The sequence below is a fragment of the Melitaea cinxia genome, chromosome 27, assembly GCF_905220565.1.
Source record: "Melitaea cinxia chromosome 27, ilMelCinx1.1, whole genome shotgun sequence".
In the NCBI taxonomy this organism is placed as follows: Eukaryota; Metazoa; Arthropoda; class Insecta; order Lepidoptera; family Nymphalidae; genus Melitaea; species Melitaea cinxia.
The window spans coordinates 10,689,176-10,714,855 of record NC_059420.1 but is presented as its reverse complement, the minus strand read 5'-3'; the positions used below and the strand labels follow the sequence as shown (position 1 = coordinate 10,714,855).

General features: G+C 40.5%; 1 protein-coding gene across 1 annotated transcript; it reads left to right on the top strand.

The window, feature by feature from the left end:
• Positions 1 to 579: 579 nt before the first annotated feature.
• LOC123666853 (poly [ADP-ribose] polymerase tankyrase) lies at positions 580 to 25,636 on the top strand. The gene is made up of 24 exons (XM_045600877.1): positions 580 to 876; positions 3,177 to 3,401; positions 3,892 to 3,987; positions 4,605 to 4,812; positions 5,042 to 5,186; positions 6,562 to 6,670; positions 7,579 to 7,673; positions 8,162 to 8,302; positions 8,875 to 8,998; positions 9,736 to 9,870; positions 13,009 to 13,162; positions 13,523 to 13,591; positions 13,949 to 14,114; positions 15,277 to 15,422; positions 16,267 to 16,340; positions 17,361 to 17,593; positions 18,128 to 18,337; positions 18,862 to 18,974; positions 19,372 to 19,535; positions 20,813 to 20,955; positions 21,555 to 21,717; positions 22,654 to 22,780; positions 24,043 to 24,199; positions 25,198 to 25,636. Exons 1-24 carry the CDS (start codon positions 687 to 689, stop codon positions 25,261 to 25,263), a joined length of 3,453 nt encoding a protein of 1,150 aa, XP_045456833.1. The 5' UTR covers positions 580 to 686; the 3' UTR covers positions 25,264 to 25,636.
• Positions 25,637 to 25,680: the final 44 nt, after the last annotated feature.

Below are 25,680 nucleotides of genomic sequence, written 5' to 3'. Positions count from 1 at the left end.
CCCGCGACGTCGTCTGCGTGAACGCTATACAGCACCAAAAATACCTATGATTATACCTTTTAAAATGACATTCATCTACCCGTTTCATCTTTCATCTTGTCTACTTATATTCATTTAATTATGTTTATCGGCTTAGTTACTTATATTGCGTGATTTTTATAGGGTGAAGCTAGCTTATATAGTATGGTTATTAACATAATAACAACAACATTCAAATATGCGTCGTTAGATTACACGTTATTACAGAATGCGTTGAGAAAATAAAGGTTCACTGCTCATTCCCGGTAGGTGATAGCATGATAATATATAGCCTATATCTTGACCCGAATTCTTAATAATATTCGTGCCAAATTTGAAGTAAATCCATGCAGTACTTTTTGAGTTTATCCCAGACGTACATACAGACGAACAGACAAACAGACAAAAATTCTAAAAACCATATTTTTGGCTTCGGTATCGAATGTAGATCACACCCCAAGTATTCTTTTAAAAAAATATTCAATGTACAGTTTTGACTTTGCTACCATTTTATTATTGTGTATAGAAGATAAGTCTAAAGTGTAGCAACACTGTAAGTGTCAAATAAGATCAAGGAGCAGCTGTAATTGTACGTGTTTTCGTCTGATAATTTTATTTATCCGATCATGGAAGTGTAATACAAACAGTGATAAATGTGATAAACGAACATGTCGAGCCGCCGTTCTATGCTCGGGTCGGCGTTGGACTCGTTGCCGGCACCCAGCGATCCACTTCGCGAATTGTTCGAAGCTTGCAAAGTTGGCGATGTTAGTCGAGTGAAAAAGTTAATTACACCACAAACGGTGAACGCCAGGGACACAGCTGGACGAAAATCTACACCTCTTCATTTCGCTGCAGGTATGAAATGCATAAATTCCTCAAAAATATGTAGCAAATAAAAGTTATTGCATGAAAACAATGCAAAAGTGAAAGGTTGTTGTTTTGATAATTGCATAATTGTTCACGGTTGTTGGTTGCACCGAATGTCGTGATTTATCTCCTTTACCGTTCAGTTCCTTGTTAAATTCAATTGTTACTTGTATTTTCTTGTAACACTGAGTTATGACATGTTTTTCTTATATAAACTTGGTAATGTTAAATTACTGGTAAAATTTTGTATTAATTACTATTGAATTTTTATTATCACAATGTTCGTGGAATATAAGACTGAGTGGCATTGAATTGCTCAATAAACAATTTCGTAACAAAATTTAATTCACCGGTCATATTAATGTTATAATCACATGGACTAACTAATAAGCATCTCTATTTAATTCAAAACAAATGACTATTACTCGTATTTAAATAATACAAGTTCAAAGTAAAATTATTCTAAAACAATGAACTAAATTAACTTGTAGGTGAACTAGTTTTTAATCTCAAATAATGGTTTTGTTATTGAATTTAAGACTGAAATCAACATGTGATACAGATGTCGGAAGTTTGCATGCAATGTAAATTTAAAATAAAATGAACTACAAAATCAATATAGCTACACAAAAGCCCATGAAAAAATTTCCACAAAAAGGTATAGAAATAAACTTGAAAGTAATATATTAATAATAAAAATCGTTTATTCACACTCACATACATCAATATACAGACAACTTAAAAATTAGATAAAAAACAAATCAAAATTACAAGATAACTATTCCATTAGACTATAACCGTGTAGTATTTACTAATAGTTAAATTGGAAACAATGTACATACGACGCAACTAAAATAAAACAATAAATTTGCAAAAAAAGTAAAAAATAAAAACAATAATAATAGTAAAAAAAGATGTATACATAAAACAAAATAAAAAAATAACAAAAACAAGAAATTGGCAATCTGCATAGTGATGCATTTATGGGAGTACTGAAAAAGATGATGCTTGACATTTATTGGAGATTCTAGATCCTTCAACATCAATTGTCAGCATTACCCGTAAGGAGAAAAGCAAAAACAGTTATTATATAAAAATATCAATAAATCCATAACAATAATAATTATTTAAAATTGGTACACATATAAAAAATACCTAAAAATAAATATGAATATTTCTACATATTATGAGACTCAATATACAAAATTGATTTATACACAATTCAATCCAGTCCAATACATATATACAGGTTGTCCCAGAAATCAACGTCAAGCCGAAACGGGGTTACAGGATTGATTGCAACCATCATGAGAAAAAAAAAAAAAAAAAAAAACTATCTCATGCAGTTTGAAAATTATGGGTATTTAAGAAACACTTCGAAATTTGGTCAAACTTTAACAATTTTTCAGATATTGTGGTTAATTTTTATTATTTTTGTTCATTTAAACTTTGGAACCGTAGCTTAAAATAACATTTCTAGAACCACAGTCAAAAATAATAACACAATTGAACCAAGTTTTCTAGAATTAAGACTATTTGTTGAACTATGAATTTAATATTTTCAAAATTTGTCGACTTTGAAAGGCCCTCCTTTAAAAAAAATGTACTTAAGTGCCTTGGCAAGTGCCATTAAAAGTTCGCGTATTTAATAAAATGGTACAATACTTGTTAGTTTTATACTAAAAAAAACGAGTAAAAAATAAAAACCTCGATTAACCCGTTTTTTGCTAACCCATTTTACTCAGTTTAAATGTTTTTTATTCGCACAAGCTCTTGGTAGGTTCTTAATGTTACGGTAAAATGATGAGAGAGAAGGATAGTGGATATGTTTGCCATGAGTGAGGAAGACAGATAGTGACTCCACTTTTAACAAAAGTCAACAAAAGTAAGTAAAATTAATAAAATAATGAAAAATCTTGACCAAGTTTAGTTTTAGGTTTATTGGGATAAAAGTCAGATGGGGAAATAATATTTTTTATTACAATAAATGTTCAAATTGTTTACCATCAGCCTCAATACACGCCCTACATCTTCTTAAAAAAGATCTACTTATTAGTCGGGCATATCCTCGAGAGTTGATGTCCTCAGCAGCTTGAAAAATTCGTTCACGCAGCTCGGCAATTAACATTAAACTAAGCTAAACATAAAAAAAAAGTTTATAAATAAACGCACTACTGTGCTAAACGCACATAAGTAGGTGTTATCAGAGACGCATCAAGCATGGCAAAATTAATTGTCTAGTAGACGACGACATTTTCTTTTACAAAGTCAATATCTACATTCACCAGGTTATGGTCGCAGAGAAGTAGTAGAGATCCTGATAGCTGGTGGTGCTGCGTTACAAGCTCGAGACGAGGGTGGGCTCCAGCCCTTACACAACGCTTGCTCTTTCGGACATGCGGATGTTGTACGTGCCTTACTGTCGGCGGGGGCGCCGCCCGCTGCCCGCGATAATTGGGGCTACACGCCGTTACACGAGGCCGCTGCTAAGGGGAAGGTTGATGTTTGTATTGGTGAGTATATTGATTGAGACAATCCCTTCTTTCCTTGTTGTTTCTAATATAGAGAGTGGTGGGAGACCCTCCCCCCAATTGTGGGAGGCAGTTCATTTAAGAACGTCTTCCAATCGAACGATTCTTGAGCAAAAACGAATAGTTATTACATATATAAGAATCTGAGAATCAGCATGATTCATAGCACAAAAGCCCATACATAAAATCTCATAAACCAACTCTTGAAGTCCCTAATAAATAATTAGTAATTAATCGACTAAAGCCCGTTTTCGTCTTTCAAACCATTTCATTTCAAACACCGTGGTCTACCACCATAAAAATACCAGTTAACGTTAGGAATTTTTTTGATGTTAGTAAAAAAATGACAAATAGCGAGATATGAGTAGTTATTGTCTTGTGTTGTTTTTATTTATTTGATTACCTCAACTATATGATTGCTTTTTTATCTAAGGCAAAGGAAAGGCACGTAACGGAAATTGATTTGTTTCAGCCCTCCTCCAGCATGGCGCCGACCCGAACATACGGAACACTGAAGGAAAAACGCCGTTGGATCTCGCGGACCCCGCAACCAGGCCTGTTTTAACAGGTCAGTCGTAGTGAATAATAACACCACGTTGCTAGACTGCGGGTTGGCCGATATATTCTCTACTACGATCACTATTAGGTGTATATGGTAACAAACCGGACCGACAGCTTAACGTGGTCCCCGAGGCACGCTGAGGAGACCCACATGGACAGATATCCAAACCGGAAAGAAATATTTGTACAAATACAACTATCCACATTTACAACTGAGGTAGGGCACAGCAGGAATTTCCTGCTCAAAATGTGGAGCAGCCCGACTGGGGTAGTACCTCGACCTTACAGAAGACCATAGCTAAATAATACTGTTTTCAAGCAGTATTGTGTTCCTGTTGGTGAGTAAGGTGACCAGAGCTCCTGGGGGGATTGGGGAATGGGTCGGTAACACGCTTGCGATGCTTCTGGTGTTGCAGGCGTCTATAAGCTACGGTAATCGCTTACCATCAGCTGAGCCGTACGCTTGTTTGCCGACCTAGTGACATAAAAAAAAAAAACCACCCTGAGAGTTAATCGAATCCGCAAATGCAGATGTTTAGACGCGTACAAGGCACACGCACAGCTGTGCATTCCACGCCAGAGTAATTGTTCAGTATAAAATTAACAAAACATCATAATTTTCAGGTGAGTACTGTGCAGCGGATGTGTTAGAAGCAGCTAGATCTGGCGCCGACGACCGCCTCGCGTCCCTCCTGACCCCTCTGAATGTGAATGTCCACGCCAGTGATGGAAGACGGTCCACGGCGCTGCACCTGGCTGCCGGATATAACCGGGCCCGGGCCGTCCGGTTGTTGCTGCAGAGGGGGGCGGATGTGCACGCGAAGGATAAGGGGTAGGTAAATTTTCCTTATCAGGTGATGTTAATTATGGTTCTGAAATTTTTCATAAATTGGGGGTAGAACGATAAAAGTAGGCTTATGATGATTTGTATTGGCCACATAGATTGTCATGGTCTGGGCGTTTGTGCTTGTGTATTGTGTATTTTTTGACCCCCGACACAGGACAATCCTACTGGGTGCCGCGTTTAACTTTGTAATCGTATCTCTTGCTCCCCCTTCCAGAGGGCTGGTCCCCCTCCACAACGCGTGCTCGTACGGGCACTACGAGGTGACGGAGCTACTGGTGCGGGCGGGCGCGGATGTGAACGCGACGGACCTGTGGGCCTTCACACCGCTGCACGAGGCTGCGAGCAAAGCCAGGCTGGAGGTGAATGTGGATTTGTAATCTGTATCTATAATAATATTACATAGTTGAATATATTGTTTGTTTGAACGCGCTAATAAGTGGAACTACTGGTTGAAATTGAAACATTCTTTTTCTGTTAGATAATCTAGTTACCGTGGAAGGCTATATGCTATATCAGGAACTACCTTTTTAATCAATAGGCCAATTTAATTTTTTTTGGCGGACCGCACATAGATTATCTCTCATTAATAATTTACAAAACTTAATCTATACATAAAAAAAAAAATGTTTGTCTGTATGTCTTTTATAGAATCGTAAACTATGCATTTGATCATGTCATGATTATCAGCTAAGTGTTGTGTATGAGCCCATAAAGGTTTCTGAGTTGGTACGACTGGCTAGCTTATAATAAATATTAGAATAAAAATGTAAAATTAAATTAAAATAAAAGATTTTATTTACAAATTTTAATGCAAAATAAAAAAAAACAAGAAAGGAACAGAAAAACGAATTTACTTGAAATACTTAATAAGAAAGGCACTGTTTTGCCTCATAAACATGTTTAACGGGCCGCGCGTAGCTCATCCTTGGGCTATATAATGTTTTGGTACATTTTTTTTTCTAAAATTGACGTGAGTGAAAGCGCGGGTCACAGCGAGTGTCAAATACAACTAACAGAGTGTAATTGGCGTGTTTAAAGAACATCATAGGTCATTGAGTATTACTGAATCGTTTTGTGGACTAAACTTTAAATTTAAATAATGTAAGGATTGTTTAATGCCTAATCCCTACATAAAAAATAAATATAATATAAGCACGAATATACGCACCAGGCTTGACATGGTAGGAACATGTTTTTAACCGACTTCAAAAAAGGAGGAGGTTACTCAATTCAACTGTATATTTATGTATTTTCGGGGATAACTTCGTCGTTTATGAACCGATTTTGATAATTCTTTTTTTGTTGGAAATAGATATCTTGAGTGTGGTACCGTGATAAGGAAACCAGGATCTGATGATGGGATTCTCAGAGAAATCGAGGGAAAGCCTCGAAAATCTGAATAACTTTTTACTGGGTGTACCGATTTTGATGATTTTTAATTTAATCGAAAGCCGATGTTTATCATGTCACATTTAAATATCATCGAGATCTGATTACAACTTTTGGAGTAATCTTTAATAATGCGTATTTACTTGATTATTTTTTCGTCTACCTACCTACGTATTACTTGTCGATGTAATTGAAGTCGGTTTTTTTTTCGTTTGCCAGCAAACACAATATTATAATTTAAATTATTCATGAAAACTAGGTAATTATAGACAGAAAGTATGTTATTACTCCCCATTTTTGGTGTTTTTGATTAAATCATCTAATAAATATAAGGTATCCCCGCAGGTGTGCTCGCTACTACTGAGCGAGGGCGCGGACCCCACCCTGCTCAACTGTCACGGCAAGTCCGCCCTGGACGTGGCCCCCGCAAGGGAGCTGAGGGATCGCCTGGCGTGTGAGTACTAAACCCTCAATATCGAACCCTCTCCTCTCCCCCCCCACATGGGTGTGAATGACAAAGCTTTGAACCTGTTTCGACTATGGTAGGCAGTCTACCTGATGGTAAGTTGTCATCATTGTACATTGATAGATTCAACCTGTACATCCCGCTGCTGGGCATAGGCCTCTTTCTCCATGCAGGAGAAGGATTGGAGCTTAATCCACTATGCTGCTCTATTGTGAGTTGGTGGGTATGTTCCCTAATATGGGTATCAGGTATTTATGATAACAACCGGGATCGACAGCTTAACGTGCTCTCGAAGCAAGGTGGGGAGACCAACAAGAACAGACATCTAGACCGGAAATAAATCGACTGTCCCTACGTACAGTATCGAAACTGAAAATTTTCTATTTTTTGATTGCATGAAAAAACTACTTTTTATGTATATTTTCAAAGAAAAAAGAGAAGAAAATGCTATAAAATACGCATAAAATCACATTTTTTATGAGTTCAATATCGATACTTAACAAATCATTCAGCGTAAAAAATGTAACGTGCCTTTTTTCAATTTCGATATTATACGTAGGGACAGTCGAAATGTTAGTACAAATACAAACATCCCATCCGAGCAGCAATAAAACCCGCAAACCGTCGGTGTTTTAGGCGACTATACGAACAACTACACCGGAGCGGTTGTTATCATCAACATTATACGTGTGCCAATTCAGTTCAGTTGTTCATTCTTTGGCTTTTGTCTGTGACATAATCGAGAGCACGTAGTGGACATTAGGTGTGGTCGAGAATTCAACCTCAATCAAAATGTTGGTGACTTTTTGGTAGCGTGAATTTTATTGTTAGTTCTTAAGCTAACGACACGGAAATAAAATAATATTAATGTCAGTATTATATTTTCATTATTTCAGTCGAATACCGCGGCCACTGTTTGCTGGAAGCGTGTCGACTGGCCGAACCCGCTAGAGTGAAAAAACAGCTGTCATCTTTGGGGCAACAGGTGAATGTTTTAAATTTCTCTATACAATAAATACGAAATTATAAGTTTCTACGTAATTGTCACTTTTACCATTGTCTTTGTAAGTACCATCGTATACTGAATTTTGCGCTGTTTCCATATTTATTTTTGATTATTATTTTCTTTGTATAAGGCTGCCTGATACAAGTTGATTAATTGATTTTTTTTTATTGTTTCTATTTTGTATCTGTGTGCAACAAGTATGAAAAAGTAAATAAATTCTAATATATATAATTCTCGTGTCATGGTGTTAAACATTGAACTCCTCCGAAACGGCTCGACTGATTTTAATAAAATTTTGTGGGCATATCGGGTAGGTCTGAGAATCGGCTAACATCTATTTTTCATACGTCTAAGTTATAAGGGGGGGGGGGGATTAAGGGTGTTAATAACATATATGGCAAAACAACGTTTGCGGGGTCAGCTAGTATATGTCTAAATGAAAGCTTTTTATGAATTCAATCGGTATCCAGGAGTTATCATCCATGCACTGCGGTCAGCAAGCTGTCCCCGTCCCCAATGAGAGGTTGACGGAACTGGTGAACTTCCAACACCTGGGGACGGGGGACCGGCCACTGCACTGCGCCGCCGCTAGTGTCTACCCCAAGAGGAAACAGGTACATTGAAGGAATTCGTTATATGTTAGTTGAAATAGGGCACAACAAGTTATACCCTGTTCATAACCTGTTACAGTCCGGCTGGAGAACTACCTCATACTTATAAAAGATCATCACTTCATCGTTACTTCAGCCTATCACAGTACACTGCTGGACATAAGCATCCTTAAGTTTGCACCAAAAATGGCACGAACTCATGTGTTTTGGCCACAGTCACCACGCTGGGCAGGCGGGTTGGTGACCGCAGGGCTGGCTTTGTCGCAGCGAAGACGCTGCTGCCCGCCTTCGGCTTGTGTATTTCAAAGCCAGCAGTTGGGTGGTTATCCCGCCATCGGTCGGCTTATTAAGTTTCAAGGTGGTAGTAGAACTGTGTTATCCCTTAGTCGAGTAAAGTACTGCTTTCAAGTAGTGTTGTGGTCTTGTGATGAATGAGGTGGCCAGGGTGTCTGTGTAGTATTTGGGGTAGGGTCGACAAAGAGCTTGCGACACTTCTGCTAGTTAAAAACTCTAATCTTATTAAGCATAATATGTAAATCACAACAGTTTTTATTGTATAGCAATATTTTGTCCAGGTCATGGAGATCCTAATAAGAAAGGGCGCGAGGGTTAACGAGAAGAACAAAGACGGACAGACACCCCTTCATGTCGCGACAGAGAACGCACACTTGGACGCCATGGATCTCTTATTAAGACATGGTAAGTTGTATTGTAGAGACTACTTGATTTCAATGATATTCTGCAATAAGCGAGAGACAAACTTCTTAGCTTTCCATGGATTCAACGTTGATTCCTCAACTGAGGTAGAACACAGCAGGAAATATCCTGTTCAAGATCTCGAGCAGCCCTACTGGGGAAGCATCTCGACCTTACAGCAGTTCACAGCTAAATAATGCTGCTTTTAAGCAGTGTCGTGATCCTGTGATAAGTCTGGTGACCAGATCTTTTGCATAGGATTGAGGGAAAACTCCTCAAAACGCTTGCGACGCTTCTGGTGTCAGATGGCAGGCGTCATTAAACTACCGTAACGTGAGTCATACGCATGTTTGCCGACCCAGTTGTATAAATAAAAAAGAGTAATTAATCGTACTGTGTGGCTACGGTATTAAAGAATATAGCCATCCCCTCTCTTCCCGTGGGTGTCGTAAGAGGCGACTAAGGGATAACACAGTTCCGCTACCACCTTGGAACTGAAAAAGCCGACCGGTGGCGGGATAACCATCCAACTGCTGGCTTTGAAATACACAGACCGAAGACGGGCAGCAGCGTCTTCGGTGCGACAAAGCCAGTACTGCGGTCACTAACCCGCCTGCCCAGCGTGGTGACTATGGGCAAAACACATAAGTTCAGTAAACTTGTGGAGGCCTATGTCCAGCAGTGGACTGTATGGGCTGTAATGATGATGATGATGATGAATGAATCGTAACCCTCGGCAGGTGCGAAGGTGAACGCGTGCGACGGGCGCGGCGAGAGCGCGCTGTCGCTGGCGGCGCGCCGCGACTGCGCCGCCGCCTGCCGCCTGCTGCTGGCGTGCGGCGCGCACGCGCCCGGCGCGCGGCCCGAGCCCGACGGTGAGTCATATCTAGGCTAGCTACTGGTCGCCCGGAGCTCGAAATTCGACCATTATTAAACATTTAAATTAAAAAAAAAAACAGAAATAATGAATATAAAGAAATATTAAAAAAAAAAAAAACAATTTGACTACAGACTTTGATAATCAACAAAAGAGAGTAATAATATGCGTGTGTGTGTGTCAAATACACGGTAGTGTGTGTACTATCTTTTTTATTAATTTATTATATTTTTATGCACAATTAAAAAAAAATAGCATTCTGCTCTCCTTCTCTATATAAACTATAAGTGTACGAAATTTCGTGCTCCTCCGTCTGCGTAATTTTCGTAAAAAGGGGTACTAAATTTTTGCTTCCGTATTAATATACAGATGTTGTAAGGCTGAAAACTTTGTTTGTTTATTTAAACGTTCCAATCTCAGGAACCGCTGCTTCGAATTGAAAGATTCTTTTTGCGTTGTACAGTCCATTAACCAATAGCTGTAGGCTGTATAACATCACGGTACAGCCAATAGGAGCTAAGCATTAATAAGAAATGTTACGAGAACGGGAAAAAAATATTATTTTTTGAGAGCTGTCTTTTCGTGCTCTACTTAACAGTTGAAAAAATTATGTATGAGCGAAATGAACGCCATTTAAAGATCTAAAAAAGTCCGCTCATATATGTCTTATCTTGTAAGGTTAACACATAAATTTTTGTATGCTAATCAAGTTTGTTCTATGATAATGCATTATTTGCGAAGGTGGTTTTATAGACATGATATAAATCCTTATTTAATAAATAATTATTGAAGAATTGTCCCTGACATCATTTGATTTCAATGAATATTTTAGAAGATTTCATAGTTTCAAAATAACTCCGCAACGAATTAATGACCACAATAAATGAAAAAGTGATTTTTGTAATAATGTCCCAAAATTCAACGATAAGCCGACACCGGAGGATAGACCTGTCCATGACTACTTGGGGAAACAAAAGAAAAAAAAAATCTAAATTATTTTTTTGTTATAAAAAAAACAGAAATTCTTTAAAAATTTAGATCATCAGATCATTTTTACTACCATGACCACAAATTTTAAAAAATTTCTGTTTTTTTATAGGCAACTTGAATAGCATTGCTATCTACCACAATCCTTAAAAATTCCAGAACTTCTAGTCAATTTTTTTCCCAATTTTTTTTAGATTTTTATTTTTACTCAACATTAACTCATCGTGGTGTAAAAAAAAATGACAAACACTACTATGGCAAGTTTTTTCAAAAGTTGACGCAACTAACCGAGATTCCAAAATGGTATAATACTCTAGGAAAACCAGCAAAAAAAAAAATTGTGCTTGTTATTTCTAAATAGGGTCTAAATAACAGTCGGGTAATAAAAAGTATTGGTTCTTGAAAAATGCAATTTCAAAACAAATGGTACAAACAATTTTACATGTAATTTATTACGTTATAATTTATTACACTATAGCGAATGTTTGAATTGTTTGCCAACGGCATTAATACCTGCAAGACAACGCCTTAAAAATGATCATCTTGTTTGTCTTGCGTCTTCTGCTATTTATGTTATTCGCACCCTGACTAATTTTTTGACGAAGATCGTCCAATTTCGCAACGGGTTTTGGGTAGACTCTGTCTTTAAGACATCCCCAATAGAAGAAGTCCAAGGGGTTCAAATCGGGTGAACGGGGTGGCCATAAGATAGGACCAAGTCGCCCGATCTACCGCCCTGGATACTCTTGATTTAAATATCCTCGCACAAGACGGGTAAAGTGTGCTGGGCAACCATCATTATGGAACCACATGTTTTGGACATCACTTAAGGGCAGGTTGTCTAACAGTTCTGGCAAGTCATTAACTTAACTAACGCATTGGGTTCACTGTAATGTTAGTTTTAAGTTTTTTATGCATATATAAATAAATAAATTTTGTAAAAAGTTAAAATAACTATTACCATCGAAGTTTCCCTGTAACTCGAAGGGACCAGTACTTTTTCGTTTTATAAGTCGGTCCATAGGTTAACCTTGAATTGATATCGGGAGTTGTATTGTTTCATCAAGTGCGGATTTTCATTGCTTCAACTATGTAGGTTGTGAAGATTTAAATACCCATATTTCTTGCATGTTGTGTCATCCGACCATAGAATTGTGTCAAGGAAATTGGGATCTTCCTTGTGCCTTTGCAGCATCACAAGGCAAAATGTGAGTCGTAGTGGATAGTCCCGTGTAGTGATATGGGTGAAGCCTGTGGCGTTTTAAAATTCGACGTGAAGAACTTTTCGGGATCCTTGTAGCTTTTTCTATGGCACTTGACATACCGAAATAATCTAATCATTTTCTATCTCATTGAGAACTTCTTCATTACGATCTAATCTAGGTCTTCCAACGTTTCTCCTACTAGATGGCATACATCTTTCCGAAAACGCTTGATGCGCATTGATAAACACTCGATAGTCAGGAGCATTTGGATAGCTTCCTCGATACTTATAGATAGATATTTTATTAGATAGATATTTTATTGATTAGATATTTTATTTCTAATTGTTAACTTTTTTGCGCTCTGCTTATTATGTGTTAGTTGTTAGTGGAAACTTAACTGGTATATGCACTATCTTGTTGCTGTTCTTTTTTACTTTGTGTTATATTTTACTGTTTGTTTCCCAAATAAAAATAAATAAAATAAAATAAATAAATAAATACAGTCTGCTAGCAGCGTTAGCATTGCATCGGTATCCGTAGATGAGGTGCATATTAGCGTATTCCTGTGGTGTAGTCCAACATAATACTAGGTCAGGTAGTTATGGGCAGACCTATCGTTGAATTTTGGGACACGTAATAAAATGTGAAAGTCGATTAGTACATGGCCGTTTTTTGCTAGGAAATGTTTAATAGACGAAAAGGTACCTTTGGATGAAACAAGGTAGAAGGAAACAGATGGGAAGGAAAAGGGTGTAACGTAGCTCGATTCATTTCTACAAATGGTCAGGTCAATCTCATATAAACAGCTCATAAAAGCACCATCATTTTGTCGTGAGAATAGGCTGTTGCCGATATCACAGTTGAGGGATAGGATTGAGAGTGAGAGTGGAATATGTTTCGACCGCTGCTGCACTAGCAGCGCTACTAATGGGCTCTGTGTTCAGACGCGTGCTCGTCGGCGGCGGCGTTACGGCTTCTGGAGGCGGCGCGCGCCGGGGACGCGGACACTGCGCGGGCCGTGCTGGACGCGCGCCCGCGCCTCGTCAACTGCCGCGACGTGGACGGCCGCCACTCCACGCCGCTGCACTTCGCCGCCGGGTAACTGCCTCTACCGTCACACTGACGTCCGTCACCCACGCAGGCAGTGTGAGCCGTGCTGGACGCGCGCCCGCGCCTCGTCAACTGCCGCGACGTGGACGGCCGCCACTCCACGCCGCTGCACTTCGCCGCCGGGTAACTGCCTCTACCGTCACACTGACGTCCGTCACCCACGCAGGCAGTGTGAGACGTGCTGGACGCGCGCCCGCGCCTCCTCTTAAGACTAACCATCGGTGTTACAGTTCATCGGTAGACCAAGACACCAAAAGACCAAGACATGTATAAGTTAAAGAAAAATAACCAAACAAATCACTTAAGTGTTTCGTTATAAAATTGCACTGAATTTTGAAATTCTTACAGGTACAACAGGTTACCTCTGGCTCAGCTATTACTACAAAGAGGAGCAGATGTTCACGCTAAGGATAAGGGGTGAGTTGGATTACATTTCTCCAAAAAATACTAGAGTGGCATACATATAATTATGGATATACTCTATTGGGAAGATTTTAACCCCCATTCCTGCCTAACACCTTTAGAGACATGTATCTCTTAAAAACAGCTCTGTATGGGGTCAAGATCTCATGTCAGGTTATGCTGAGACACCTACTGCTGACACAGCTAATGTCTCAGTTGAATTTTTGAATGTCTGACTTGATATTTAAGTTAATATTAAAAAAAAATCTAATATATCCAATATTGGTCAATTTATGCATTCTTATGAATGAGCAATATTTGACATTTAGCCAAATTTTTGTCCAGCTCTTATCTCTTGCCCCCCCCCCCCAGAGGCCTGGTTCCCCTCCACAACGCGTGCTCGTACGGGCACTACGAGGTGACAGAGCTGCTAGTGTCGGCGGGCGCGGGTGTGAACGCAGCGGACCTGTGGCGCTTTACACCGCTACACGAAGCCGCTGCGAAGGGTAAAGCGGATATCGTAAGGTTGTTATTGAAGGTATGTTATTTGGGTTAGAACTGACAACGTTAAGCGCATAAACGGTTGCAATTGTCTGATTTGTTGAAGTTAAATCAATCTATGTGTGTATGTTTGTAATATGTGTACTATATTTTAGATATTTTTTTTCTGCCCAAAGGTTGCCAGGAAGAAATCGCTGTATTAGCGATAAGGCCGCCTGTTGCAACTGATGCAACCGTGTTACTTACAATTGTAATTCTGTATATGGCCATTTATGTATTAATGTGCAAAAAATATAAATAAAATAAAACCTAAGATTTGAAGAAAATGTCCTCTTTTCCTCATTTGAAGAAACGCAGTTAGGAATCGAACACTTTATATACATATATCGTCATATATCTGATAGGTTGCCTAATAAATAACATTTTAGACCATCTGATCGTCATTGCTAAATTCAGGTTTACTTTTAGTTAGAGGTTTACTAACCTCTCAATCCATTTTTATCAATTTGTAATTTCTCTAAAATTCAAGGAATACCAGCAGTCAGGAAGCACAACTTGTGGAGTTTGTCTGTATTTGTTTTTTGATTGACTGTTTTCATCAATCAATCGTATCGTACAAAATACTATGAACAGTTTCAAGACTAATACCAAATTACTGTCAATATGAGCAATAATGACCTAATCTTCGAACTTGTTTTCTTCGTTAAAGTTTTGTATTTATTGCAAAAGAACCCGCAACTGTGTACACTTACTGTACTTTGCGATATTACAGTGACGCTGTATTTCATGCAAGATATTACTAATTTTGTGCTAAAACACACTTTATATATTATCTTCAAAAGAGTAACTGCGGAGTGGAGACTTCTTGGCGATTCTTCTCTGCAGAATCGCTTCAGCCTGTAATATCCCACTGTTGGGCATAGGCCTCTTTCCCCATGTAGGAGAAGGATCAGAGCTTAATCCACCACGCTGCTCCAATGCGGGTTGGCGGATATATTCCCTACTATGAGTAACGATCGCTATCAGGTGTACATGATAACAACCGGGACCGACGGCTTACGTGCGTCTCTGCAGAATATACATTCCGAATCGACGGTAGCTTTACTTTTAAAAATAATAATTACTTTTTTAATTTTTAAAATGACGATTCGAAGGTGGTTTTGAACTTGTTTGAATGAAGTTATTTTTGATTTTGACAGCACGGCGCGGACCCGACTAGAAGGAATCGCGATGGACTGACCCCGCTGCAGTTAGTGCGCGCCGGAGACAGCGACACGGCCGACGCGCTGCGCGGCGACGCGGCACTGCTCGATGCCGCCAAGCGCGGCGACCTCGCCCGAGCCAAGTGAGTGCCGCCACCACCACTACTATAATACCACTGGTACACACCAGTTGGACAAACAAAAGGTCACAGCTAAACAAATAATTTTTTAAATAAAAATTAAGTAGACAAACAATTGTACGGCTGATCTGATGGTAAGCGAATATAGTAGCCATAGACATTTGCCACACCAGAAGTATCGCATCACATGCGTGTTCCCGACTCTACCCTCAACCCCCCCCCAGGTGTTGTCTGTCACCTTACTCGACATTGGAACGCAATACTGCTTTCAAGCGGTGTGTGGTTTCCTGACCTACTTGAATATCCGCCTGATGAACCGAGTAGCCGGTTACCGTAGCTTATGGACGTCTGCAACACAAAAGCATTTCCAGCGTGATGCCGTCCCTAGCACTGACCCTCCCCAGGAGCTACATCACACACCACAGGAATACAACACTACTTGAGGGCATTATTTAGCTGTGTACTTGTGTAAGGTTGCGATACTTTCCCAGTCGGGCTGCTCAAAATTTTGAGTGGATTATTTTCTACCACTGTAATGAAAATTTAATACGAAGTTGTACTAAATTATCTATTGTTTCATACATTTAATGCTATGATCTACCTCAATAGAACTTTGCTGCACACCTAGTGTAGTATAATTTTATTTATTTTTTCAGTATTGTCAATCTTTTCTTAAATATCCTTTGACTTTCCATTTTTATTGATTTTAAAAGAAAGATTTCCAAAGAAATTGTCAATTTTGTTTTCTGTAGGTGGACATCTTCCAAATTTCCTGATTTTTTGTTGTCATAAGAAACGTCTAGAGCTTTGAGCAGATTATTAGATGTTTCATCTTAAACAATTTCAGGAAACTAATCACTCCACAAAACGTCAACTGTAGAGATGCTCACGGAAGAAATTCGACACCCCTTCACCTTGCAGGTATGGTTTTAGTCTAAAAAGCAATGTTCATTACAATTTTTTTTATCATTTATCAAAATGAAAGTGGTAGTCGCTAAACTGATGATTTTGGACAATAATTTTCAGATCCTTTTACTGAGTAGTGGAATCAATTTAATAACAGTTGTTTGTTTGAACGCGCTAATCTCAGAAACTACTGGTCCCATTTGAAAAATTCTTCTTTCAATTCAGTGTTAGATAGCCCGTGTGAAACCGCGGGGCACAGCTAGTATAATCTAAACTTCTAAAATATATTTCGGTATTAAAAATAACCTATTACGAACAAATCTTGTACAAACAGCTTTTGAAAATTGCCTCCTGGTTTAATTTTGTATTCAAATGGCGATAAAAATATCTTGATCAATCCTAATTCTTGCCTTCTAAATAATTACTGCTTTGTTGATGTTCATATTCAAAAAACGAGAGTCTTGCAATAAAATTATATTTTAGGACTATAACTATCATAATTATAAGACTTTTATAAGTCGGTTTAAGACAGAAAGAAGGTCGTAAACACACAAATTTAGATACAAGACTTTTATAAGTCAGTTTTAGACACAAACAAGGTCGTTAAATTGAGTGTTCAGATATTTAGTAGGCACTTTGGCAAAATTCTGTACATGGATTTAAGAATACCCTACAATGTAATTAATCGACTTCAATAAAGGAGGAGGTTTCTCAATTTGACCGTATATATATATTTCTTGTGTTAGCGGATAACTTCGTCGTTTATGAACCGATTTTGATGATTCTTTTTTAATTGGAAATGAGATAACCCCAAGGGCGGTATTATTATTAGGAAACTCTGATGATGGCATCCCAGAGTAATCGAGAGGAACCTACGAAAAACGTAGTGGTGACTAGTGCGTTTGTTATTTTTTTTTTCGTCTACTTACGTTGTATTACTTGTCGATGTAATTGAAGTCGGTTTTTTTCATTTGCTAGCAAACACAATTATTTTATCATATACCCCTAATTCATTCAAAACTTGTTCGTTACCAGCCGGCTACAATAACTTGGAAGTAGCCGAGGCCCTGCTTGAGGCAGGAGCAGCGGTATCTGCCAGAGACAAGGGAGGACTAGTGCCTCTCCATAACGCCGCATCCTACGGTCACGTCGAACTAGCTGCGTTACTACTAAGGGCTGGAACCCCTCCCAACGCGGCCGACAGATGGGGCTTCACGCCTCTACACGAGGCAGCCCATAAAGCCCGGACTCAGTTATGCGCTTTGCTGGTGAGTATGATAAAATAAACATATGACAGTATAGGATAGAATACGGTACCGTCCGTTCCGTGCGCTCCTTTTATGCAATCCGTAAAGCGGGTATATTTGATGCTAGAGGAAAACTACAGACACAACAGAGTCCGACCCACCAGTAACCGACCCTGACGATAGGGTCACGGCGTTAAACGCCCACTACACAATCGCACACACGACACACACTACGTCTCCGGGTAGAGGCGAGGTCCCCGTGTTCTGACCGTGTGTGTGTGACGGGCTCGTAGCCCGACCCAGTGCTCCGCACAGCGCTTCCTCCACACTGAGCTCGTCCTAAGTCGTAGCGCGATTTCGCTAGGAGACATCCTTAGGACTAACGGACATCCCGAGCCCGTCTAAAGAGCTCCTCTTTTCCTTTCACGGCTGGGTGTCAGTACCCGGCCACCCCACCCGGCGACGCTGTCAAGGCCGATAGGGTCAACAGCATTAGACACTCCGCAAAAAAAAACTTGAAGCGGGTCAGACAGCTCAAAGTGAATTGGTCCCCAGCTGGCGCACGGCGCGGACCCGTTCCTCAAGAACCAGGAGGGGCAGACGGCGCTGGAGCTGGCGGGCGCGGACGACGTGCGCTCGCTGCTGCAGGACGCCACGGCGGGCTCGGCCGGCGCGCCGCCCGCCCCCGCGCCGCCGCCCCCGCCCCCCGCGCCGCCCGCGCCCGTGCTGCTGCCCAGCGGGGCCACGGCGCCCCTGCCGCTGCCCGTGAGTACTGCGCGCCTGATTCACACGCCCCTGAAGCGCCGCTGTCGATGATAGGAGGACTTGAAATACTTAGTACCTCTTTCACCAGCTTTGTAGGTGTGGATAGAGTTTATCCTACAAATAAGTTACGGATAGACTTCGAAAGCTATTAGTACCTGTTACTTCAATTAATAAACTACAAGCTTTAGATTCACATTTGCAAATTGAATAACTTAATAAATATAGTGGTATTCGATGGTAAAAAAAAATATGTCAAAAACTTTTATGGATACCGTCAATACGTCAAATAGCATTATCCACAATCGGCGACACAAGCACTTAGACTAAAAATAACTTTGATACACACACGGTCTTCTGTTCTTAAAGTATGCAATTTATTGTCTGTATGGAATTAAACTCCCGACACCTGGAGCTGTAAGCGGTCACTGTAAACTGCGCCAACGGGATAGCCAAAACAGCCAGCAGATTATTATTTGTTTTTCCGTCAAGAAATGAAGTAACAATCAAAAAAAAAAAAAAATCAGGTCATGCCGAGCAACTACTGGTCGGAGGGTTCTCGAGGCAGCTTAGAAGACGCTGCTGGTAGACCTGCCTCGGCGCTGTCGACCTCGGAGTCTCTTCATACCTTCCTAACTAGGTGAAATGGCGTTCATTTTGCAATATAATTTCGATGCTTTCATTTTTTCCTTTGTGGGTAGTTTGAAATAATTTGGACGAAAAAGTTCCTTACCATTATTTTTGGTTTTTTAGTTTTTAGACTTTATATTTGGGCAATGTGGTAAGAAATGCTTTAATTCATTTCATTGTCTTCTTATTCTGCTTTTATTGTGTGACTCAGAAATGTAAAATAAAGTTTTATAATGTAATAATAAGTCGGTCACCAACCCGCCTGCCCAGCGTGGTGACTATGGGCAAAACACATGAGTTCGTTTCATTTTTGGCGCGAACTTGTGGAGGCCTATGTCCAGCAGTGGACTGTATTAGGCTGAAGTGATGAATGTAATAATAAGAAAATGTCCCCACTGTCTCCCTAGCGTCGGCCTGGAGGAGCTGGCGCCGGTGCTGGAGCGCGAGCAGATCACGGTGGACATCCTGTCGGAGATGTCGCACGAGGACCTGCGCGCGGTGGGCGTGGCCGCCTACGGGCACCGGCACCGCCTCCTCAAGGCGGCGCGCCACAGCCTGCAGGCGCACTCGGGTCTGTACCCCCGGCTTCCGGTTCCGTACCCCCGGCTTCCGGTTCCGGGCGCCGGTGCGGTTTTAATTATTCACTACTTTCTCTTCGACGTTAAAACTGCTACATTGCAATAATAAAGAAGTATCATCACTGTAAGTAAGTCAAGTAAGCAATTTTCAATGAACAAGAGCGATGTTTTATATAGTGGCAAGAATGTGAACTACATATTGTTTGTTTCTACACGGGTACAATTGATCTCCACTCTAGTAACATTTTTCTAGCAACTAGGTCGGCAAACAAGCGTACGGCTCACCTAATGGTAAGCGATTACCGTACCTTTAAACGCCTGTTACACCAAAGTATCGCAAGCGTATTGCCGACCCTACTCTCAATCCTCTTCAGCTGTCGCAGCTCATTTTACTCACTAAGGAACACAACACAACAATTTTGTAAGGTCGAAGTACTACCCCAGTCGGGCTACTGTAGATATTGTACATGATGTATTCTGCTGTGCCCTACGTCAGTTAAAAACATATGTACAACTAGGTGGCCAAACAAGCTCACGTCTGCAACACCAGAACAATCGCAAGTGCGTTGCCGACCCTATCCCAAATCTCCCAGTAGCTCTGGTCACCTTACTCATCACAGGAACGCAACACTGTTTGAAAACAGTATCATTTAGCTGTGATCTTCTATAAGGATCTTCTATAAGTACTACTATGGAACAGCCCGTCTGGGAAGTCGGGCCGTTCCATATTATAAGCTGGAATTTTCCTGCTGGCCCTACCTCAGTTGCTAATGAGTTACAGCAATAAACATTGCTAAAAAAGGGATGCCACGTCTATCGTACTGTTCTTGTGCCCATATGCCATTAGAAATTTTGGCTAATGTAGCTATTATTTAGTAACAAAGAAATTCTCAATAGTCGGGTTCTTAGGTGCCTCATATCATTTATTTATTAATTCTTAATGGACACAGAAATACAGACACATATAAAGAAAGATGATTTTTTTTATGTCACTAGGTCGGCAAACAAGCGTACGGCTCACCTGATGGTAAGCGATTACCGTAGCTTATAGACACCTGCAACACCAGAAGCATCGCAAGCGCGTTGCCGACCCAATCCCCAATCCCCCCAGGAGCTCTGGTCACCTTACTCACCATATTTAGCTGTGATCTTCTGTAAGGTCGAGGTACTACCCCAGTCGGGCTGCTCCATATTGTGAGCAGGAAATTCCTGCTGTGCCCTACCTCAGTTAGAGATATAATGTCGTTGATAATAAAAGCGCGGTGTCCAGAGTGGTATGGCGGCACGACGTTAGTGGACGTGGTGGCGGGCGCGGAGGGCGAGCACGCGCTGCTGGAGCGCGAGATGCAGGCCTCCGTGCGCGCGCACCGCGACCGCGCCGCCGGCCACTTCTCGCGGTACAACGTCGTGCGGGTGAGGCACTGCACCTAGCCTCTACCGTCCTACTGCTGGGCATGGGCACCTTCTGTCTGTGGGAGAAAGATTGGAGCTTAATCTACCTATACCTATTAATGGATATGTTCCCTACTACGAATAACGACCGCTATCAGGTATTTATGATAACAATCGAGACCGACGGCTTAGCGTCTTTCTGAGACACGGTGGGGAAACCCACAAGGACAGATATCGAAACCGGAAAGAAATATTTGTAAAAAATACGAAAATCCATCTCGAGCGTGAATCGAAGCCACAAACTGTCGGTGTTTTAAGCGACTAGTCGCATTACTACACCAGAGCGGTTGTATGGAGCTCACGTCAAAATTATATCTATAGTAAGGAGATTCAGAGATTGATGGAATATTGATACTGGTCGTAGGTCGACTTGGCTGGTCCATTGATGCTGATGGAATTGAATGATCTCCACTCAGAATAAAATACATGTCAGTCGTTGTTGCCAAAACTAGCTATAAAGCTGCTAACGTTGGCTACGATCTATATCGTATGTTTCAGTTTTATAATATTAGTACAGATTGTAAATTATGGTTTAAATAATTTTGTGTAACTGTGAGCAGATACAAAAGATCGTGAACGGTCGGCTGTGGGAGCGCTACCAGCACCGGAGACGCGAGGTGGTGGAGGAGGCGGGCGCGCACAACGAGCGCATGCTGTTCCACGGCTCGCCCTTCATCAACGCCATCGTGCAGAAGGGCTTCGACGAGCGACACGCCTACATCGGTGAGGGCGGTGGACTGGGGCGCTGGGCACGTGGGGGTAAACTGCAGTAGCGAGCACGTCGGTGAGGGCGGTAGACTGGGGCGCTGGGCACGTGGGGGTAAACTGCAGTAGCGAGCACGTCGGTGAGGGCGGTAGACTGGGGCGCTGGGCACGTGGGGGTAAACTGCAGTAGCGAGCACGTCGGTGAGGGCGGTAGACTGGGGCGCTGGGCACGTGGGGGTAAACCGCAGTAGCGAGCACGTCGGTGAGGGCGGTAGACTGGGGCGCTGGGGCACGCGTGGGTAAACTGGAGTAGCGAATACATCGGTTAGGGTGGTAGACTGGGGCGCTGAGGTACGTGAGAGGAGATAAGTGTGGCATGTGCAGGGGTAAGGGTGGTAGACTTGGGCGCAGGGGCGCGTGTTTCTGGTGTAGTAAGTAAGTACACGGGGGAGGATAGAAAAGTGGAACGTTTATGCATGTGTAGAGAGACTAATGTAATATGTGCAGCGATGAGGATGATAGATTAAGGCGTTGTAGCGCGTGTGAGGAGGCTAGCGCCACGCGTGCTTTGATGGTAGGGGTACCGTATGGGGTGTTAGGGGGAGAGTTTGGGAAGTACAATCACGAGAAAAGAAATCAGTTTCAATGGGCAATCGAAGTCGTGACTTTCGTTCGTCGTTTTACAAATTAAATATTTAATATCGTTAATATTGAAGCTACGACCGATTCGGGATGTAGATTCTGCAGGGAAGAATCGAAAAGAAACTCCGCTGTTACTCTTAAAAAGAAAACTTTCCCGACCTAACTGCAAAAAAAAAATCATAGTTATACGGAATGATGTGTTCTCCTGCAATCCGTACATAGTCATATGTCAAGTTCTAGTTTGTAAGTGTATTCGTATAGCTGATATCCGTATTAATAAATAAATACGTGTTCGTTTGAACCGACCCCCAGGCGGCATGTTCGGCGCCGGCATCTACTTCGCGGAGCACTCCTCCAAGAGCAACCAGTACGTGTACGGCTTCGGCGGCGGCTCGGGCTGCCCCGCGCACAAGGACCGCAGCTGCTACCTGTGCCATCGGTACTGCTCCAGCTACCTCTGACACACACACACTCACACACTCACACACACACACACACTCACTCACACACTCACACACACACACTCACACACACTCACACACACACTCACACACTCACACACTCACGCACTTACACTCACACACTCACACACTCACTCACTCACTCACTCACTCACTCACTCACTCACTCACTCACTCACTCACTCACACACACACACGGTCGATTGCTACAAATCAAATAGAAAAATTGAACCAAACCAAAAAAGCGAGCGTGCTTTAGACCACACGATTGAAGTAAAATTTACGAAACGTAACTCTCTCTTCCATCTTCACTAACTTATATTTTCCTCTCAACTTCTATTCGCCTCGCCTGATCACACTTTTCGTAACGCTCTCGTCTCGCATTCACCAGCTTACACTCCAAATCAAGCGTACGTATAGACGTTTAGAGTAGAAAAAGTTGAGGCAAACAATGAATTAACGAATACAGTTTTTATTTTTTTGAAAAATGTCATTTTTTTAAATTTTCTAAGAGTAAGGTTATTACTGGAAAGAGTTAACAACTCTAAATAACCCTTTATAAAATTACACATCAAGCTTACTAGATGACCTTGGTGACCTTTGGATGATGGTCATTGCTATATTGACTGTAGAGAAACGTTGCTCTGCCATTTTTTTTTATAATTAAATTAAAATTATTGTGTTTGTTAGCAAACGAAAAAAACCGACTTCAATTATATCGACCAGTAATACAACGTAAGTAGACAAAAAAAAAAAATAACAAACGCACTAGTCGTCACTACGATTTTCGGGGGTTTCCCTCGATTTCTCCGGGATCCCATCATCAGATCCTGATTTTCTTATCATTGTACCACACTTAGGATATCTCCTTTCCAACAAGGAAAAAAAAAGAATAATCAAAATCGGTTCATAAACGACGAAGTTATCAAATTGAATAACCTTTTTTTGAACATAAAATTGTAATCATTTTTTACTATAAATAACTGTAGGGGTTGAGATCAGAGTCTTCTGAATCTTCTTTGAGAATCAAGTTTCAGGTCGAAGAGCAGAGTCATGGTGAGCTGTCTATTTGTAATTAAATTAACTTATTTATTTGTAGATGTAGGCAACTTAATGCCTGTGTTTTATATGTTACCCGGGGGTTATCAACACTATCTCTAGCGCCATATATATATATATATATATATATATATATATATATCTCATCTATCTATGTATATATATATATCTATCGTTCCAGACAAATGCTCCTGTGTCGCGTGACACTAGGCCGCGCCTTCCAGCTCGTTAGCGCTATGAAGATGGCGCACGCCCCGCCGGGACACCACAGCGTGGCGGGCACGCCCAGCCACGGCGGGCTGTGCTTCCCCGAATATGTCGTTTACCGCGGCGAGCAGGTAATAGGTTAATTATAAATATAACACACACACACACACACACACACGGTCATCTGTTCTGGGGTTGATATAGCTTACATACTTTTTTTATACACATACATACATACAAATAATGCATATGTTTATAAATATATATATTATATATGACACACAGACTCGGGGTGGGAATCGAACCCATAACAACTGTAGTAGAAAGCAAGGCACTACATACTCCGTCAATACAAAACAGCATTCCGCCCCGGCTTCAAATTTTTTCTTTTCAAAACATTTTTTAACAAAAAATTCAATATAATTTTTTTCCCTATTTTTTTTGTTGAAAATACTAGCCAATGTAACCCGCGGATAATATAGCATCCTAACAGTGAAAAAAAACTTCAAATCTGTTCAGTAGTTTCGGAGCCTTTCAGTGCAAACAAACAATGAAATCTTTCCTCTTTATAATATTAGTATATATTATAGTTCTCTAGTTAAGCTCGAGTTTATACCATTTATAGTCATTCTTAAGTTTCCCATTAAAACAGGGCTATCATTTTATATTCAAAAGACAATAGTTTTTTAATTTTGTCACACTTTGTTAAGATTTTAGTGACCAACAGTTTACAAAAAAAGAAGCAGTTATGCCTAGTGGCATTCTCTCACAGTCAGTCTTTGACCAAACAGAAAACGAAACAAATTAGTTGTAAGCAACTAGTAATATTTAGCAAATACATATCCATACACAGATTATTTATCCATACACACATACGTACATAAATACAGACACACGCTCATATACACATACCCAAAATATAGACATACATACTTACATACAACATATAACAATCGCTGTGGGATAGTGAAGCCTGTGCCGTGTGGGCGTTTACACACCGGTGGTTTGCGGGTTTGATTCCCGACTAGTATTGATATTTTTATTTCTACTAATATTTCTTTCTGGTTTGGTTTTTTACAAAAAAACTTATCGAAGATTATCAATGCTTAATATTTAAATATTTTCGCAGGCCTATCCAGAGTATCTGATAACCTATCAGATAGTTTGCGAGGAGAGCAACTCGGGCGCGGTGTAGTCAGAGACATGTGTATATCGTGCAGTATTATTAATAAAATTTAATGGCGTGAACACACCTAGGGCCTAAATTTTATAAGACATAGTAATGCATGTGGAAATACCCTTATTTTGTATTTCATATCACGTGTATTGTTTTGGACATGTATTAAACTTAATGTTTTATTGTGTGTGTAAATATATTTAATTGTTGTTATTATTATTTCGGAATTGACTTGACGATGTTCAAATTAAATACAAGCCCTATGTAAAAAAATGTACATTTTTAAGCTAGGCGTGTTCTTGTCATGCGTTTTCTGTATGTGGGTTGAGTTTACAATAAGATAGTTGTATTAGAATAATTTAATTGAATAATAAAAACATGTTAAAACCGATTTGTGGTCGTTTATTTTTTAATACAACTAAGATTATAATAATA

Coding starts and splice junctions, on each gene's coding strand:
- LOC123666853 (XM_045600877.1), top strand. CDS start 687: ATGTCGAGCCGCCGTTCTATGCTCGGGTCGGCGTTGGACTCGTTGCCG. Junction 13,163..13,522: donor CCGCTGCACTTCGCCGCCGG/GTAACTGCCTCT, acceptor AAATTCTTACAG/GTACAACAGGTTACCTCTGG. Junction 20,956..21,554: donor CGCGGTACAACGTCGTGCGG/GTGAGGCACTGC, acceptor AACTGTGAGCAG/ATACAAAAGATCGTGAACGG.